Source organism: Lampris incognitus, chromosome 2, assembly GCF_029633865.1.
Source record: "Lampris incognitus isolate fLamInc1 chromosome 2, fLamInc1.hap2, whole genome shotgun sequence".
Classification (NCBI taxonomy): domain Eukaryota; kingdom Metazoa; phylum Chordata; class Actinopteri; order Lampriformes; family Lampridae; genus Lampris; species Lampris incognitus.
In genome coordinates, this window is record NC_079212.1 from 133,632,428 (window position 1) to 133,652,333 (window position 19,906).

Here is a 19,906-nt window from a genome sequence, read left to right on the forward strand (position 1 = left end):
CCTGTGTTACCTCCGGCTTGGTCGGACGTCCCTACAGACACAATTGGCCATGTCTGTGGGTGGGAAGCCGGATGTGGGTATGTATCCTGGTCGTTGCACTAGCGCCTCCTCTAGTCGTTCGAGGCACCTGTTTGGGGCGGGGGGAATAGCGTGGTCCTCCCACACACTACGTCCCCCTGGCAAAACTCCTCACTGTCAGGTAAAAAGAAGCAGCTGGTGACTCCACATGTATAGGAGGAGGCATGTGGTAGTCTGCAGCCCTCCCCGGATCGGCAGAGGGAGTGGAGCAGCGACCAGGATGGCTCGGAAGAGTGGGGTAACTGGCCGGATACAATTGGGGAGAAAAGGGGTGGGGGGGGAATTGAAAAAAAATTTTGAAGAGAAAGAAAAGGGAATGTTCAGTTTGCAAAGCTTGGTTGGCCTGTTGTTTGAGGGTGCTTCTAAATATAACCTCTTACTGATAGTCCTGGCAACAACAAAAAAAGAAAGAAAGAAAATAAAATCAGTCTGTTGCTGGGAGCAGTAACCTAGGGCTGCATGGAGTGTGTGTTTCAGTCACTCATAAAAACCAGTGCTCTATGAAGCACAGCGCCTTGCTGAGGGTGTTACATAAAGACTCGAGAGGCTTTGCTGAGCTGTGTGTACTCTTCAGTGCAGCCCTCACCCTCGTATCTATCTGCTTGTGGCACGTCACTGATGGCACACTCATTCTGAGTGAATGAGTCAACATCCACACCGAGCAGCAAGTTCACGGGATTTTACAAGCCCCCCAAATTAAGATACTTATAATTTGCTTTGTCATAATGATTAAGTAAAACATGAACAGTGCTGCTGCCTTCTCCTCATCTCCGCCCCGTATTTAGGTAGCGTTCTCATTAAGAATGACTAACCATGAATGTAGGAGTCCAGCATTTCCTCTCAAGGACACAGAGTTGCTGCTGAATTGAACTTGTGACACTTGGGTTAAGGGAGCTCTCTGACTGCTACATTAAAATCTCAGGCCTGGTTTACATAACAAAACATGTCACAATGTTAACCTACAAATTAAATTTAAAAAAAAAACGATGTTTTGAAAAATACAAAATACGGCACTTCACCAAACCCCGCAAAATATTTCCGGTTTCTGTAGTATTGTTGACATTGTTATAGCTGTATTCCCACTATTGTTACCCAGAGGCTACAACCATTTGTCATTGTGTGTGCATAAGAAATGATGTGGTTAAGATTCCCTCCAACTAAACTTGGTGAGATGAAGAAATGACTCACAGTTGAGCAGCAGAGTGCGAGACATTAGAGGGCGCAGAGCTGTCTCTGACAGAAAAACAGGACATTAGGGCAGGGTTTGATTCCAGTCGAGCCACAAAACACAGGGGGCACTTTGCTGAAGGACAAGACCATTAATAATGTCAGAGAGAAAAGGAAAAACAAGAAGAATGAAGATGGGGGAAAAAGTGATTAAAATCAAAATAGGGTATCAAAAGACTCTCTGCTCATTACTGGATGGGACCCGGGACTGTGTATGCTAGCCAAGATTAGTTGTCTGGATAGTGATCCATAAATGACCAATCATTTACTGGAGATGTGCAATGCTACTTTCATGCTAAGCATAACAGACATATGTGTATATATATATATAGATATAGATATTTCCTTGCTTAATGACTTGTGTATAGACGTATCTACTGCATCAATTTATTTGAAAACCATTGAAAATAAATACCGAACAAATAGTAACACTTGTGAACGGGCATTGTTGTCAGCAGCCATGTTAGTCATTCTTAGATGAGCCTGGCTCTGGTTTCCTCAACAGATTTAGAAGCTTCTCCATCTTGGCTACTTCCACTTCTGGACCCTTGGGCAGCTCCTGACCCTTCTTTCCCTACACACACACACACACACACACACACACACACACACACACACACACACACACACACACACACACACACACACACACACAGACACGATCAGAAATCACCTGACCTTATGCTCAGACAGCAGACTGCAACCCCAGCAGGCAGGAGGTAAACACTGCAACATGAAAAGTATAGCAACACAAGCAGAATAATGTATTCAATGGTGTGTGTGTTATCTCCCAATAAGACTATGTGCTTCTAATAAATGGAATCCATTACCAAATTTGAACCAAAAGCAAACACCAAATTCAAGATCTCAGAATCAGAATCATGTTTATTGGCCATGTAGGTTTGCACATACAAGGAATTTGACTCCGGTTTCGTGGCTCTCTCAGTGTACTTAACATAGAAAAACAACACTACAACAAAACAATCTTCAGATATATACAAAGAATTGACTTATACAGGCAAAATAAGAGGGGATAAAGTGCAATGACGCAGAGAATATATCATAGATGCTGAAATAGATGTTTGCAGGTTACTTACATACATGTCCGAGGTAGATGGACATGACAGAGTGTACCAGTATACATACAATGTACAGTACAGTATATACAAAATGGTTGGATTTACTTGACAGTGTTAAGCATTCATTTGAATGACAGCCCATGGAAAGAAACTGTTTTTATATCTGGTTGTTTTGGGGTACAGTGCTCTGTAGTGCCTACCAGAGGGGAGGAGTTGGAACAGGTTGTGACCAGGGTGTGATGTGTCTGCAGTGATGTTGCCTGCCCATTTCCTGACTCTGGAGGTATGCAAGTCCTGAATGGGAGGGCAGGTTGGCATCAATGATTTTCTCTGTAGACCTAACTGTCCGTTAGAGTCTGTCTCTGCTCTGTTTGGTGGCTGAACCAAACCAGACAATCATGGATGTGCATCTCCAAAACTCTAGGGTATGGATGTGTTCTTGTTACTGACTACAAACATGGCAAGAATAAAGGATTCTGTTAAAAACATGAAATCTTTCAAGGGTAGTGGCGACTCTTCAGTTTTAGTGGGTACAGGGAATTACCAGATCCAGACAGAAAGCTGCATGCACAAAGTGTATGAGCAGCAAATTGCTTTGTAACACAACATCTCTGCTTTGATGTCTGGCCCGCTAAGCCAGTCACACTTTACTATGACCCAGACAGAATTTGCAGCATTTTAGTTTTGTTTTCTGTGCCCACTGTTGATATTTTTGTTTCTTAGGTATATACATTTCTAGTAACATAAAAAAAATGTATTTTAGAATGTATTTTAGAAATGTTGTCCACTTTAAATATGTCAAATCAAGATGGGGGCACTTCAGCATCTGTGAAAACTTAGAGGGAGCGTACAATAGCTACGGAGTTTACAGTTTTTATTATTTCACAATCTCTCTTTAAAGTGTAATTACAATCAATATACTTTAAATACTTTAAATAGCCTCTCGTAAATCAGTGTTTCTCCCACACAATCTCTTTGCTAAGGTGGTGTCTCCTTGGGGCCCAAGAGGGTGGTGGTGGTGGGGGGATCGTCACCTTGTTGTGGTGGAGAAGCTTGTGTGTACCAGTGATCCCACGAGCTATGCTGTCCGGAGCTTGGCTCCTGGTAGGATCACCCAAGGCAAACAGGTCAAGGGGGAGGTTTCAGATGAAGTGCGATTCAACAAAGACCTCAATGGCAGATCTAGTGGTAGACAATGCCAGTGAAGGCGCACAAAGGCTGCAACAGAGGGTGGTCTCCAATCGTGTAGGTTCTCCATGCCATTGGACTCTGGCCACCCCCTGCCAAGAACCTTGTGGTGGCTGCAGGTGCATCAGCCACTCCACATAAAAAGCTGTCATGCGCAGGTGTCCTCCCACAAACATACCCACAAGGACCTAGGAGGAGGACAGTCATACTCGACCCCGAGTGACCGCTGATGATGAGTGATCAGTGTGCAGTCTCTGTTTCTCATTTTTTTGTATCATACAAACATCAACAAATATATGTATAAAAGTAAAAATCTTAGGGGAAAAAAACCTGTGACCCGTATTCTGATGCATCACAGGTGAAGCTGCTGGAGGCGCTGCTGTGATCAGGGTTTCGATTAAAGTGCACGTTGCAGAGCTTTACTTTGAAAAAGCAGATGTTATTTTTGACTGTTTTTTTCTCAGCCATCTTTAGTAAAAAAAAAAAAAGAGTCATAATTACCATCGTAGTTAGGTCACTGCACGTGACTAATACTCTCGCATAGTCAGACCTCTGTTTAGTTTTACACGGAGGTCTGCCTACACGACATGTGTGACAACTGGCCTACTTATGTTGCCTATTGGCTTAGCTGACATGGCTTGCTCAAAAGTCTTGAATGCACACCAACAGGGAATCGAAAATGAAAAGAAATGTTAATGACGTGAATGATGTTAAAAAAATACCCTTCCCAGTCTACTACTTATGGTACCACAAACATTTTATTGAAAGAAGAAATAATCCCAAATGCAAAACAGGAATATTAATAAGGCAAAAATTTGTTTCATTTTAATTTAATGTCTCCCTCCCTCTTGCGTGTTTGTGTGCGTGTACGCATGTGTGTCAGTGTCAGTGTTGGAGGTAACGCGTTACAGTAATATGTTACATTTAGGCAGTAACGGAGTAATATAACGCGTTACTGATACAATATCGGTAATATTATTACAGTTACTGTGCCCATGTAACGCGTTACCATCTTCTATTTCATGAGTTTCTGAACGAAATGCCACTTCCGCAGTCAGCGTCAACACCAGTCAGCACGAGATGCTATCAGCACAAAACAAGCTCATGGAAAGAAAGCACAGGATGTGGTTCTGAAGGCAGATAGAAACCTTTTCAGTCACATGATCCTGGTGGCTGAAAGCAGGAAGGTGAATCTGAAGGATGTCCTTGCCTACCCATTGGGCCCACTACCATGGGTACTGGCAAATGCTGATGGGTCCTTACGAAAAACAAACAAGGCTGCACTTGCCAGAGAGCTTGAAAAGAATGTATCTCCTGCAGAAGACATCCCAATCCCATCTACTTCCATCATTGATGGGATGAGCCTGGTCCAAAAAATGAATGGCAACAACAAAACCTTTGCACAGGTGGCAGAGTCAGCCTTGACCCAGGTCCTCCATGAGGGAGCACAGAGTGGGAGGATTGATGTTGTTTTTGATGTCTATCACCAGACTTCGATCAAAGATGCTGAACGACTGAACCGGGGTGGAGACATCACTCTCCAGTACAAGAATCTTGCAGGGGGACACCACGTCCAGCAGTGGAGAAAATTTCTGTGCAGTTCCTCCAACAAGACCAGTCTCATCAAGTTTCTGGTGGAAGAGTGGAAACTCCCACGATACAGAGCTATGCTGCATGGCAAGGTGTTGTACATGACCTGTGAGGAAACCTGCTACAAGTTGACAGAAGATGGGTGTGAGGAAGCAGCAGAACTGCACTCCACACATGAAGAAGCTGACACCCGTCTGCTCCTGCATGCATTGCATGCAGCAAATGCGGGCTCAAAGTCAGTTATCATCACAGCTGAGGACACTGATGTCATGGTGCTTTGTCTTGGCTTCCAGAAGGACATCACCTGTCCCATCTACCAGAAGTGTGGGACTCAGAACCGCACACGGTTTGTCGACATCACCAAACTGGCAAGTTCACTTGGAGACAGCATCTGTGACAGCCTAATTGGCTTACATGCCTTCACAGGCTGCGACACTGTCAGTGCATTCGCTGGTCAAGGGAAGCTGAATGCCCTGAAGATAGTGAGAAAGCACACTTCCTGCCAAGAGACTTTTAGTCAACTGGGACAGACATGGAATGTGAGTGATGAGCTGTTCCAGAAAATTGAGCAGTTCACCTGTCGGATGTATGTTGCTAATAGCAGCACTGCTGAGGTGAACAAACTGCGTTACCAGCTCTTCTGCACCAAAAGGGGAGAGGTTGAGTCCAGCCAGCTGCCACCATGTAGAGACTGTCTCTTTATGCATGTTCAACGAGCCAACTATCAGGCAGCAATATGGAAGTGCTGTCTGCAGGCTAACCCTGTGGTGCCAAGCCCTACTGAGTATGGATGGACAGACGATGAAGGCAAGCTGGCCATTTACTGGATGCGCTCCCCACCTGCACCAGATGTGGTCTTGGAAATGCTAACATGCAAGTGTGTGCATTCATGCAAAATGCCAAGCTGCATGTGCCTGTCAAATGGACTTCCATGCACAGACATGTGCAGGTTACAGACCTGCAGTAACCAAAAACAGCAGGATGGTCCAGAACTGGACTTTGAACTTGGGGAGTCAGATGATGAGAGAAACGAGCAGTTTGATGAATGACAGTGTGATGATTCTGATGGTATTACTGTGGTAGTAGTCTATTGATGCACAGGATGTTGATTCTGGACTTGGTTACCCAGAGCTTGATAACAATAATGTAACCATATTCACATATTCCCATTACCCTACCCATTACCATTACATATACCCACTAATGATATGGGATTACATGTATCATTGACTAAGTATATGTAAATGTCAATGTTGTTTAAAATATTAAAATAGTTCATTACCTCACTATGGTATTCCTTTTTATCATGTATTTTGATTGTGTATTTAAACAAATGTATAGAGACCATTTGTGACCTAACTGGCTTTGGTCTAGTTCTCATTTAAAGCTCACAATCACCTCACACAATGAAATAGTATGGGTATATTATACATTTCCTGAATCTTTACAGTCCTGTGAGTATTCCAGTGTTTGTGTTTTGTGTCCCTGATATTCCTAGATGCCACAGGGCTAAAAGAAAGTATATAGTTTAGGCGAAAATTGCAGAAAGATGTGTGTTATTGACGGGTTGAAGAGCTCAAGTGACCTCTATATTTGTGAGAAATATCCACAACAGGGCTTGAATGAAAGCTAAGAAGGTCCCCTTTAAAATGATACCAAAGACAATATTATAGAACATTATAAAATGTCCTGACCATGAGGCTAAACCAGGATATGCACCAGCGTCTAAAATGCAATTTAGTTTAGCGGGTGGTTAACTTCATGAGCTGATAACTGTGATACAGCTGCCACTCAGGAATGGTTATCATACCAAAATATCATCTACAGACATGGATCCTTTCAAAAATTATAAGTAAGTTTTGCCACCTTGAGTGTACCGAAATATCGTCTGGCCCATGGACTACTGATGCTAGAGCGCCGTGCGCATGTCTTGTTGATATAAATTCTATTGTCACTGAAGAATACTGTTCCTGAAGAAGCGCGCAATGGCGACGACAGCAGAGCCCGAGTCGACTTTTTCAAAACGGATATACTCCCACTACTTTCAGTTTGTCCGAGCAAAAGAGAAGAACATCACTGTAAAGTGCACTTTATGTATTGCCGATCAGGAGCCATCTACTGCTAGAAATAGCACAAGCAACCTGAAGAAGCATCTAGAGAGAGTGCACAGTAACGTGAAGGTAAAGAGAGTTGCTACTAACCACTGGCGTAACATAGTTATTATGGGCCCTGGTGCAGGCAACCCTCGTAGACCCCCCCCCCCGTCTCTCTCTCACACACACACACACACACACACACACACACACACACACACACACACACACACACACACACACACACCACCACCACCACCACCACCACCATAGGTGGGTTTAGTAAGTAATTTTAGTAATTTATTTGTATAGCACCTTTCACAGATATACAATCACAAAGTGCTTCACAGCATAAAATATAACAAATAAAATAGAAATATCAAAGTAACAGACAAAGTTTACACAGATTAGTTATTGTAAAGGTCAGTACGTCAAAGATTGGCTACACTTCAGAACCACGGAGAGCGGACGCACCACGGACAGAGTTCGGAAACCTAAACAGACGGTCTCTAAATCAAATCAATTGACAAGGCAATGAAACAAGTCAACAAAGCAACTAGGCTGTAATATAGCTAATAGCCTTGTCATTCGACAGTAACAGGGGAGCACACATCAGACTCAAAACCTGGTAGATTGCATGGTTTGGCACGCACGCAGCACACATTGCAGCGTTCCTTTTTTTCCTTGCTCTCCTTCTTTTTACATCCACTTTTATGTGTGTAACTCATGCTTGCTTGCTTGATTGTATTTGTCTAACATTACTTAGGTAGGCTAGATAGGTAAATGATATTGCACGCGCTAAACAAGCTATCATCACATGTTCAAAACAGACACGCACGTAACATTGGACTAGGACAATGCACGCAGAAATATTGACGCCCCCCAGCGACGGGCCCTGATGCCATTGCACCGGCTGCACCACCTATATTTATGCCAGTGCTACTAACGACCGCAAGCAGAGTGACCGGGAGGATGGCGCGAGTACATCGAAACAACTAAAGCTGGATTTTTCCAGACCCGAGTCAAAGTTGGTGGACCCAGGAGAAGTGCGAAGGCTGGTGGCGGAGTATGTCGTGGAGGACATGCTGCCTCTTGCTACGGTGGAATCACCAGCGTTCCGAAAACTTGCATCCATGATCCCTGTCAGATCAACTCACAAGGTAAAAACCCTGACATTAGCTAGCTAACGTAACGTTAGCTAGCTAGTCCCCCTAATGCATTGCTAAATAAGTCCTAATAAACATAGCCTAACGTTAGCTTAACTAGCTAGCTAGCTAGCTAGCTAGCTAATGTCACCCTTAATATTCGGACTTGGCTAAAATCAACTAGCTAACGTTAGCTAACCTAGCTGGCTAGCTAGAAGAGGGGATGAACTACTAGCTAACAACTAAAGGGATTGCAAACTGGTGTAAAACGGTAGCTAGCTAGCTAACGTTAGCTTACTCTAATGTAACCAAACGTTCATGCTGTTTCCAAAGAAGTGGGAGTTGGGTTGAGGTGAGGAAGTTGCTAACGTTAGTTGGCTAACTTGCCCCAACCAACACAGCGTGCAATGGAACTAGCCTTGTTGTGCTAGGCTAGCCAATGTTAGCTAGCTAACTGTAGCTGAAGGCACGGAGTTCTTGGGAAACAAACAAAAAGGGTAACGTGTAGTGTTTGCCATCTTCTTATTTTCCAGCATGTACTACCAGATCAAAAAACCTTTGCCAATGATTTGGACAAGGCCTATGCAGCGATGGAAAAACAGCTGAAGAATAAATTAGATGCCCAGGACTGTGTCAGCAACAGCTGATATATGGAGCAGCAATAACAAGAGTTTCCTGGGAGTGACTGTTCACTGGATCGATGAAGGTACAGTCAATGTATTTGGTTGTGATGAGATTTGCCCTTCCCCCTCTCCCACAGAGTTTTGAGCATCTTTTTGATGGAAAAGAGCTCTATAAATACTATACTGGTATTATTATTGTTGTTATATTATTATTAATATTTATGTTGATTGACAGGTTCATTGGTAAATAGCCTACTGTAGATAGTGATGTAGATACACAGCACGCATGTGAGTCAGTTCAACTAGACATTCAGGAGAGCAGTCACATGTTTGGTGTACAAGATGACTGGATTATTTTGATAAAGCAAACTCAACTATCTCTCCGTTTCTTATGACAGGTACCCTTACAACGAGAAAAGGCAGCTATAGCTTGTAGAAGATTCAGGGGCCGACACACGTATGATGCAATTGCAGCAGAGCTGGAGGACATTTTTTCCTAATATGGACTGACCAACAACAAAGTGACTGCATGTGTGACAGACAATGGGAGTAATTTTGTAAAAGCGTTCAAGGAGTTTCAACAGCAGCAAGCGCAGTCTGAGTCTGATGAGGAGGAGATGGAGGAAGGTGGTGAGGTGACCTTTACAGACCTGCACAGTGTGCTCTCCACCACCAATGAAAATGCTGAAAACAATACATGTGAACTGCCTCCCCACTTTAGATGTGCAGCCCATACACTAAATCTAATTGCAAACAATGAGGTAGATAAATGGCTGTTATCTAATTCAGAATCCAAGGCTGTGTATCGTAGTGCTACAGGCAAATGTTCTGCACTATGGACAAAGGCCAGCCGCTCTACAATAGCATCTGAGTACCTGGAAGAGGTCAGCAGTAAAAAGTTGATTGTTCCTACTGTAACCAGGTGGAACTCATTCTATGAGGGTTACCCTCACCTACCATGTAGGGTTACCCTCACCTACCGCTTAGGGTTACCCTCACCTAACGTTTACCCGTACCTTCACCCGAACACCTACAGCTCAGGCGGAACTTCTCCTTACTGGGTGACGTCATTCTCATACTGGGATGAGGCTGTGTATCGTAGTGCTACAGGCAAATGTTCTGCACTATGGACAAAGGCCAGCCGCTCTACAATAGCATCAGAGTACCTGGAAGAGGTCAGCAGTAAAAAGCTGATTGTTCCTACTGTAACCAGGTGGAACTCATTCTATGAGGCATATGCCCGCATTACAGAAATGCCCCTCACTGTCATCAATTGCCTCTGCACAAAGCTTCAGATTAAATGTATGAACGACAGGGAGGACCAGTTTCTAAAAGAATACTATTCTATAATGAGACCTTTCACAGCTGCTTTAGACATTTTGCAGGGCGAGGAGAATTCTTTTTATGGAACACTTCAGCCAACATTAGAAATTCTTATGGCCAAAACCCTCGCAATTAAACATGGCCTATCGCAGATGACCAGTGGACTGCCAGACATCATTGTGACTGCAATCAAAAGTCGGTTTGCAACAACTCTTGACTCCAAGGAGGCTTTGCTGGCTGCTGTCTCGCTCCCCAAGTTTAGGCTCCGCTGGTTGAAAGAGGAAACGAGAAAAGACAACATTAAGCTGCTGCTCTTTACGGAGTGCCGCTCCTTTACAGAAGAACCAGCAGCCCTGACGCCTAATCCTCATCCACCTGTTGCTGCCTCCAATGAGGATGACTTTTTTTCCTTTGACGCAGAGGCCAAGGAAACCAGTGCAGCTATGTCAGTGGAAACAGAGGTGGTGGACTATCTCAAATCTGATCCTGTGATGGAAAGCCTGCACAAGTTTCCACGAATTAAAAAAGTGGCACTCCGATATAACACCGCAACACCATCCAGTGCACCAGTGGAAAGACTTTTCAGTCTTGGGGGACTTGTTCTCACTCCAAAGAGAAACCGTCTCAGTGAAGCACGCTTTCAGCGCCTACTCCTGCTGCGTTTTAACAAGTTCTTTAGCAGTATGTAGTAAAGCCTTAGGTCAAGGCTAATTGCCTTCTATAGTTTATGTTTATTTATCATTTATTATTACTCTCAGCCTTTATAAGGCTGTATGTTTCCCTTGCTTGTACTGCAGGTCTACCCTGTTTGGCTGTAGTGTTTTTTTTTGTTGCTGAAATAATAGCCTACACTACAAGCTATGCACTTGTTTATTTAATGAAGTTGAGGTTATGTATTATTTTTTTCTTCATCCAGGACTGAAATGAACCATATTTTATAATTAATGAATGATACACTAATATTTGTTGCTGTTGGTCCCATACTATTTCAGGGATGGAAAAAATGAATTCCCTTCTGGTGGCTGTATGTTTAGTGACACTCTAACATGAAGTTGTTGAAGTCCAAGCAATTAAAAAAAGCATAGAAAAATATATTTTGTGTCTTGTCATGTATTTGTTTGTTGTGATGTAATTCTGTGTAATCAGATCCAGTTAATCCGAGCTTCTGTGCTTCCATTATTCGCCATGAAAGAAGTAGTATGTGCTTTGATTTTTTAATGCCTAGGTTTTGGTGTTTAGGTTGGTGAAAGTAACTCAAAGTAATATGTAATCAGTAACTAATTACTATACACAAAGTAATGTAGTGTAACTTATTACTTTTAAATGAAAGTAACTAGTAATATGTAATACATTCAATTTTGGAAGTAATTTGCCCAACTCTGTTCAGTGTTACACACAGTGTTGGGGAGTAACGGAATACATGTAACGGCGTTACGTATTTAGAATACAAAATATGAGTAACTGTATTCAAATACAGTTACAATTTAAATGTATGGTATTCAGAATACAGTTACATTCTTGAAATTAATGGATTACTTAATTTTTGGTTCTTTGGTGCCATTCTTATTTTAAGAGGATTGCGACACAAAATGCAATGAAAGTGATACCTAAACGTTAGTTCAACAGTAAATTCAGTAAAACAGTATGCTACATTTTCATCTTTGTCGAAGGTTTTTCATTCTAACAGCTATGGAAATAAAGGAAAGTACATGGAAAAGTTCTCTTCATTCTTTTTTTTTACCAGATTAAAAAAAATCATAGATCTTTTGTGTTTACATACTCTTCTAGCCTTTGTTAATATATATATGGTGCATTCAGCCAGTTGATACAGTAGAAGAAACAGAATAGTCTACTCAAGTAAGTATTGTGTGAATGCTAGTTATACTGTTACACAAAATGTAAAAAAATATTAAAGTAATCCAAAGTATTTAGAATATGTTACTCCCATTGAGTAATCTAACAGAATACGTTACAAATTATATTTCATGACATGTATTCTGTAATCTGTAGCGGAATACATTTTAAAAGTAACCCTCCCAACACTGGTTACACATATGCAATCTCATTGTTCTCATCTCGCCAGAGAAAAGATGAAAATATTAAATTCAAGGCAGAGGGGGAACTTTGCGCTCTAATTCAGCAGAATTTCTGAGGAGCTCTTGTTGGAGTTCTGCACGTGTCGATTCAATGTGGGCCTTGTGACTCAGCCTGCCATTTGGTTTCTTTTGTCTGTAGCTCTATCCATTGCCCTGTGTTTACAGTAACGCCACATCCCGTCCACTATCATCATCAGGGGCAACAGAGGGGGCATCCACGAGTCATCAAGACTTAGGATCCTAAAGGAGCCATGACCTAAAACTAATTGTTTTATTTAAGCATTCCATCCACTGTGCACAAGGCTAATTGTTAACTTTTCCAGAGTGATATGGAAGTAATGCTTAATTTCTCTATTTTTCTAGTGTTGTTAATTCTAAAGCAGTTTATCCAATTAGGACAACACTTGACTCCTTGTTGCTAATTGCTAACTTGTCAAATGAGAGGGGACAAGTGAAATAGCAGCTGCTAATGAGCTGCTGAGTAGAGGAGCAAAACAATGCAATCTTTATGCTATTATAATTTCGATAATTAAGTTCCGGGTCAGAACCATGCAGCCAATTAATCACTTGATCTGTTTGTACTGAAGTGGAAGAACAAGTATCAGACACAAATTATGCAAAAGTACAGAAATGCACAATTGCTACAGTTTAAATGGTTTTGGAAAATATTACAGCCAGAAAACAAGAGATTTTCCATCTCTGCTTATATCACATTAGAGTAGCAACTGTGGGGCTTGTATATACTGTCTGGCTGCAAAGACACAACACAACTAATACAGAGCTGTGTAGGCTTGGACTTATCTGTATTTTACAATGTTACAATTTCATTTAGCAGATGCTTTTATCTAAAGTGACCATCTAGTCAGGAGACAACAATGCAAGTAAGTGCCAAAAAAACAGGCTCAAGTCCAATAGGACATAGGTGTCAATAGGCAGTGCACAAAGGCAATGCATAGGGTGCATTGAAGTATTACAAAAAAATTAATACCATCAGGTGTGGAGGAGTTCGTGAAAAAGCTGGGTCTTTAGCTTCTTCTTAAAGATGAAGAGGGACTCAGCGGATTTAATGGTATTTGGTAACTTGTTCCACTACCGGGGAACTACAGAAAAGGAGTCTAGTGACTTAGGGCCCTGTTGTGGTGGAAGTGCCAGGTGCTTTTCATTGGTAGAGTGTAGTGAGTGGGACTGAGTGTAGCCCTGAATGAGGGAGTTCAGGTAGGCAGGAGCCGTTTTAGTTGCTGTTTTGTAAGTGAGCATCAAGGTTTTGAATTTAATATGGGCAGCAACCGGGAGCCCGTGGAGGGATACGAACAGCGGAGTGACATGGGCTGTTTTGGCTTGGTTGAAGACCAGACATGCCACCACATTCTGGATCATTTGCAGAGGTTTGAAAGTGCATGCAGGGAGACTTGCCAGTAAGGAGTTACAGTAGTAAATGCGTGATATTACAAAAGCCTGTACCAGGAGTTGTGCTGCATGCTCAGACAGGTAGGGTCTAATTTTCATGATGTTGAAAATGGTAAATCGGCACATCTGAGCAATCGAGGTCACATAAACTTTAAAGGTTAGTTGGTCATCAATCATGACACCCAGGTTTCGGGCAGACTTTGTGGGCATGAGTTAGGTTGATCCGAGGCTGGGATGACAAGGAGCTCAGTCTCAGATAGGTTAAGCTGAAGGAGGCATTCTTTCATCCATGCAGCGATATCAGCAAGGCATGATGATATCTGTGCCAAGACTGAGGTCAACTGGCAGGAATGATAGGAAAAGCTGGGTATCATCAGCATAGCAGTGGTATGAGAAACCATGGGAGCGGATGATTGCACTAAGGTGACGTATATCGAGAAGAGAAGGGGACCGAGCTCTGACCCTTGAGGCACCCCTGTGGATAAGCCGCGTGGGTTGGACACTTCTCTCCTCCAAGATACTCTAAAAGATCTCTCAGAGAGGTAGGACATGAACCAGCACAGGGCAGATCCTGAGATACCAAATTCAGTGAGTGTGAAGAGGAGGATTTGGTGGTTAACTGTGTCAAAGGCAGCTGACAGATCTAGCAGCAATAAAGCTGAAGACTGACGAGTAGCTCTAGCCAAACACAGTGATTCCATTACAGACAGGAGTGCAGTCTCGGTAGAGTGACCCTGCTTAAGGCCAGACTGATTCTGATCATACAGATTGTTCTCAGAAAGGAATTCAGAGACTTGGTTAAAGACCATGCGCTCAAGTATTTTTGGTAGAAAAGGTAGTAGTGAAACCAGTCTGTAGATTTCAACATGGGCTGGGTTGAGTGTATATTTTTTGAGCAGCGGGGTGACCTGAGCTTGCTTAAATGCAGTGGGGAACACACCCGTTGTAAGTGAGGAGTTGATGATGTGTGTGACTGTGGGGGAAATGGTCTGAAGGAGGTTGGATGGTATTGGGTCTGGTGGACAGGTAGTAGGACAAGAGTCCAGTAGAAGCTTGGAGACTTCCTCCTCGGTCAGGGGGGAGAATGAGGTGAGTGAGGCACTGTTAGCTGGCAGCAGCAGACAGAGTTGGTCAGGATCAGAGAACTAGCTACTGGTGGCAGAAACCTTATCAATAAAGTATGAGGCGAACATGTTTGCAGTGAGCAGATGGAGGTCGCAGGAGGAGGCGGATTGAGGAGTGAGTTAAAAGCAGAAATTTTTTTTGGAGCATCAGTAACGCCACAGATCTTGTTCTGATAGTAAATGGCCTTAGCTGTTTTTAAGCTGGAGTAGAATGATGCTAGGAGACACTGATAGTCACTGAGGTCAGTTGACTGGTTTTATACCATTTCTCTCTGCTGCTCTGAGCCTCGTCCTTTACTCTCTGATGACCGCAGTGAGCCATGGACTAGGAGGGGTGTTACGAGCAGGTTTGGATGCTAGAGGACAGAGATTGTTATGAGAGGAGGCTAGTGAGGAACAGAGTGTGTCTGTAGCTTCGTTGACAGGGAGCAAAGAGAATTCATTATCAGGAGGCATGGAAGTCAAGACCTCATTGGAAAGTTGGGTCGGTGTAAGGGACCAGATGTTTCAGCAGAAGCAGAGCATTTGTGGAGGAATGTGAGGATGTTCTAGTAAGGAGGCCATGAATTGAATAAAGAAGTGGTCTGACAGACGTAGGGGGGTGACAGTCAGATTTGCTATGGAGCAGTTCCGAGTCAACATCAGATCAAGAGTATTGCCCGCTTTGTGTGTGGGAGTGGTGGGGACCTGTTTGAGGTCAAAAGAGGACAGAAGAGACAGGATGTCTGATGCTTGGGTTCTATCAGTATTGATATTCATGTCTCCAATGAGAATCAGTCGTGTGTCATCATCAGGAATGGCTGAGAGTAACATGTTTAGTTCGACTACAAAGTTCCCCAGTTGACACCCTGGTGGGTGGTATATGACAACCACAAATAGCTTAATAGGAGCAGTAACCATGATTGCATGGTATTCAAAGGAGCAGTTGTTGCTTAGCGGAGAAAGCGTAATGACTTTCCAGTCTTTGGAAATTAGGACAACTGTACCGCCTCCACGCCCAACAGAACGGGGTGTGTGTGAGAAAGCAGAGTCAACAGAGAGTGTGGCCGGTGTGGCAGTGTTTTCTGTAAGTATCCAGGTTTCAGTCAGGGCTAGTACCTGAATGCCTGACAGATTAGCAAGTGCTTGGATAAATTCTGTTTTATTTACAGCTGACTGGCAATTCCATAAGTCAAAAGTAAAGGTGGAGTGAGTAGAGGAGGCTTTCCTGAATGAATAGAGGTTCTCAGGGTTGCATTGTCTGCGACAGATGCGATTTTTTTCAATAACCCTGAATGACAGGGATGTCTTTGTAGCACATAGTAGGTGAGGCAGGCAACAAGAGAAAATAGTAGAAAAGGGAATTACCAGTCAGTGTCATTGCTCAGTGGACTCACACATCTAGACTCGCAGGTCTTTACCCAAGTCGGTCTTAACACAATGAGGGCTGAAATGAGAAGATATTCTCATTGCCAATAGCCTTCTCTACTGATGAAAATTTAGTCTTGACCAAAGACACAGAAAAACCACATTCAGACTTCTTTCCATTCTCAATAAGTGTAGAGTCGACTCATTTTCCATTGTGGAAACATGTCCCTCAGCAGATAATAATGTCCACAAACAGCTGAAGTAGGCTATGCACTGCACTTGATGAAAACCACACTCGCTGGTATGATGATAGGTAACAAAGATTCATTTCAGCCTTCCTTGTATAGTTAAAAAAAATCGAGTCATCTCAGATTTAAAACATGGAAAATGTAAATGTTAGGCTTAGGATCATTTTAAATTTTTCTAACATTACACATGCTTGTGAACACAAACACTCTTCTAAGTGGCTGAACACGAAGAAGTTGGAGTCAAAACTGGTTCATCTGTCATTGAAGAATGATTGAAATGATTTAGCCTCAAGTACAGACAACCTTGATTTTTTGCATAAACCTTTTTGGCACAAGTTTCTTTCTTTTGGGCCAGGAAAAAGGCCATTTAGGCCCATACTTGAGCCAGACCAACAGATCTTTGATCACTACATCAAATGCTTACCTTAGGTGTCTTGCGAAGGTTAGGGGAGAGCTTGAGGCTGGTGACATAGCCCTTGTCATCCCCCACTATGAGGATGGGATAAACAGGGTTGAACTCGATGTGAGTCAGTTTGGTCTTCTTGGCCACCACCAGCTGCTGACAGATGGCCTTGTATTTGTTGATGCTCAGGTCAAAAACATGAACCTAAGAGAAGATGAAGGACCAAAAAGCTTTGCATGAGTTGGCTTAAGATCCCTGTTAACTGGTTTCTAGTTCTGTCCTCTCAGCGTCTGACTTCATATTTTGGAACTTTAGCTCTTCAACAACATACACAGAAGCCATGTCAAAAATATATTCAAAATTGGCCTAGTATATCAAGCAGTGTTTTTAGGTGGTTCAGATTTAGAAATAAGCTACAGACCAGCAAAAACCAAACAGACTATTACAGCTGCTCTGTAACTCTGCTGGTTGCATTGTACACTGTGTGTGTTTGTCTCCTGTAGTGTGAGAAAGAAAATGGCGTAACACTGGCCTCTGCAGGGATGCAAGTCTGACCATCTGGTTTGACAAAGTGTGTTCTCACTAATTCAGTGTGTTCAATCGTGTGTGTGTGTGTGCGCACATGTCCATGTGCACAAACATGTGTTTGTGTCTTGGCATCTATTAGGACAAAATTAACTGCATATTATCCAGAGAGAACCAAATCACAGATATTTTGGTTTTAAGCCAAAATCCATTTTAGGCAGAGAGTAGGCAACAAATGAAATCCCAGAGTGTTTTTAATTAGTTAAGCCTACCCTACTCATTTTACAAGAAATATGATTTTGCCTGGGCTGCTGCGTCTCTATATGCAGCACTATGCAGCACTGTATAGTGCCATTTGCACACTGTTGCGTACTGTTTTCAATATCATGCGAACATCTTTAGCAAATTTCTTCTGCTTTACAGATGCCTAGGCTTTCTGGCCCACTGAAAATTGGTCTCACCAAAAAGGAGTCTAGATAGTCAAATTTCACGTTATTACTCCTGTCTGTGCTCCTGACCGAGCCATAGTAAGAAGATATGGAGTTGGTCCTTGGGTGCTGCACGGTGGCTGCCCACTGCTCCTAGCTACATGGCTGCCCACTGCTTCCAGTGTGTGTGTTGGGATGGGTAAAATGCAGAAAATGCATTTCCCCACAAGCATTAATTTTCCCATGGGGATTATTCAAGTACATCTATCTATCATCTCAGCAGAAGTCATCAGCCACCACCACCACCACCAGCATCTGGACTCCACGAGGGGATTCATTATGCTGCTGCTGCTCAGGGCTGATGCCCCTTGATTAGAAATCTCCTCGTTGAGTCGAAGCACCAAAGACTTTCTTGACATGTATTTATTTCTGCTAAATCATCCATTATAATAAATAATTATCTTTACTTCGTTCACTGTCTCTCCTGACTGGAATAAGTTATGGTCCAAAAATGTAGCATAAACAGGCCTCAGGGTACATGATCTTATATCCCCTGCAGTTCTAGGGCTCCTCTCTCAGTACCCACACATTTGGAGAGCGGGTTCACCTATTTAACTAACTGGAACAGTCCTGGCTCTCTGCCTCTCAAGTAATGCTCAATCCCTGCCCCATGTATCAAAGTTGGCGATCAAGTTCAGCCCAATATTTTCCATAATTTTTATACTGGTATTCATATACTGCCTCATAGACTGTATCTCTTTGTTAATTATGATAAATATGCCATGGAGATGTTTACTTTATTGCCAAATGAATTTGAGATGCATATGTCTGTTACTCAGAATTAATGAAGCCATGAGAATATTTTACCTCCAAACATTCCCTGAGAAACTTCAAGTGCAAGCTCTAACTTAAGAGTGTATTTTAATCCTGCCCATACCCTTGCTCTTGGCTGTCAGTATTGGATCTGAAATTCCTAAAAAAAAATGTCCATTGAGCATGTATCAAGAATGACACACACACACACAAAAAAAAAATCTGCACGGCAGATCATACAAACAAGGCTTAGAGGATCTGAACAGAGAAATGAAGAGGATTTGGTAATCACTCAATGGAGGAGAAAGTTGGACCTCATATTGTAATACTTTACCAGTAAACTCAGAAGAAAAGAAGAAAGCAGAGGAAAGCCACTTTATTTTGTCATTGTACCTTACCACGAATTGGATTCTTACAATGAAATTGGTTCTCTGCATTTAACCCATCCTATTGTGTAACAGCAGTGGACAGCTGCAGCGCCCAGGGACCAACTCCAGTTCTTCTTTCCATTGCCTTGCTCAGGGGCACAGACAGGAGTATTAACCCTAACATGCATGTCTTTTTGATGGTTGGAGGAAACCGGAGCACTCGGAGGAAACCCACGCAGACATGGGGAGAACATGCAAACTCCACACAGAAAAGGACCTGGGATGGACGGAGAGAAAAGGACAGTGTCCTCCGCTCTTCATCTTAGAATATAGATGTTTACTTGCAGTATTCATCTCTTCCCTTATTGACATTCTCACACATTCACCTGCCAGTCAAGTCATTATCCTCATCTACACATACATTTAAAGATGTGGAGAAACACACACACACACACACACACACACACACCATTGTGTCTGACATTCTGCAAAGCAGCAGCAGTAGGCTGGGTTGTCATTAACAGTAAATACACGTCAAAGGAGCACACAACTCAAGCTGAGACAGTGGAGCTCCTTTGACACAAGTCGCAGAAACTGACAATGCAAAGCACAGCACAGTGGCACTGCAAAGAATGCACTGTCTATTTAAGGCAACTCAAAGCACCGGCCTTGCCATTCAACACAGGGTCTCTGTCCATTCTCTGTAATTTAATTTAATGTGTTGGTGACTGTATGCTACGGTAAGTTTGCTTCACCATAGAATAAATGTGAAAAATAAATTAGTACATATGCAGTTAATCA

The 19,906-nt window shown here is 42.7% G+C and overlaps 1 protein-coding gene across 1 annotated transcript in view; it reads right to left on the bottom strand.

The window, feature by feature from the left end:
• Positions 1-534: 534 nt before the first annotated feature.
• Positions 535-19,906, bottom strand: part of dnai1.2 (dynein, axonemal, intermediate chain 1, paralog 2) — a 67,461-nt gene continuing 48,089 nt past the window's right edge. Inside the window, exons 19-20 of the mRNA XM_056301759.1 lie at positions 16,993-17,175; positions 535-1,879 (exon numbers count right to left, since the gene is read on the bottom strand). Of these exons, the coding sequence (XP_056157734.1) occupies positions 1,769-1,879; positions 16,993-17,175 (294 nt within the window). The 3' untranslated portion in view covers positions 535-1,768. The remainder of the gene's footprint in view (positions 1,880-16,992; positions 17,176-19,906) is intronic.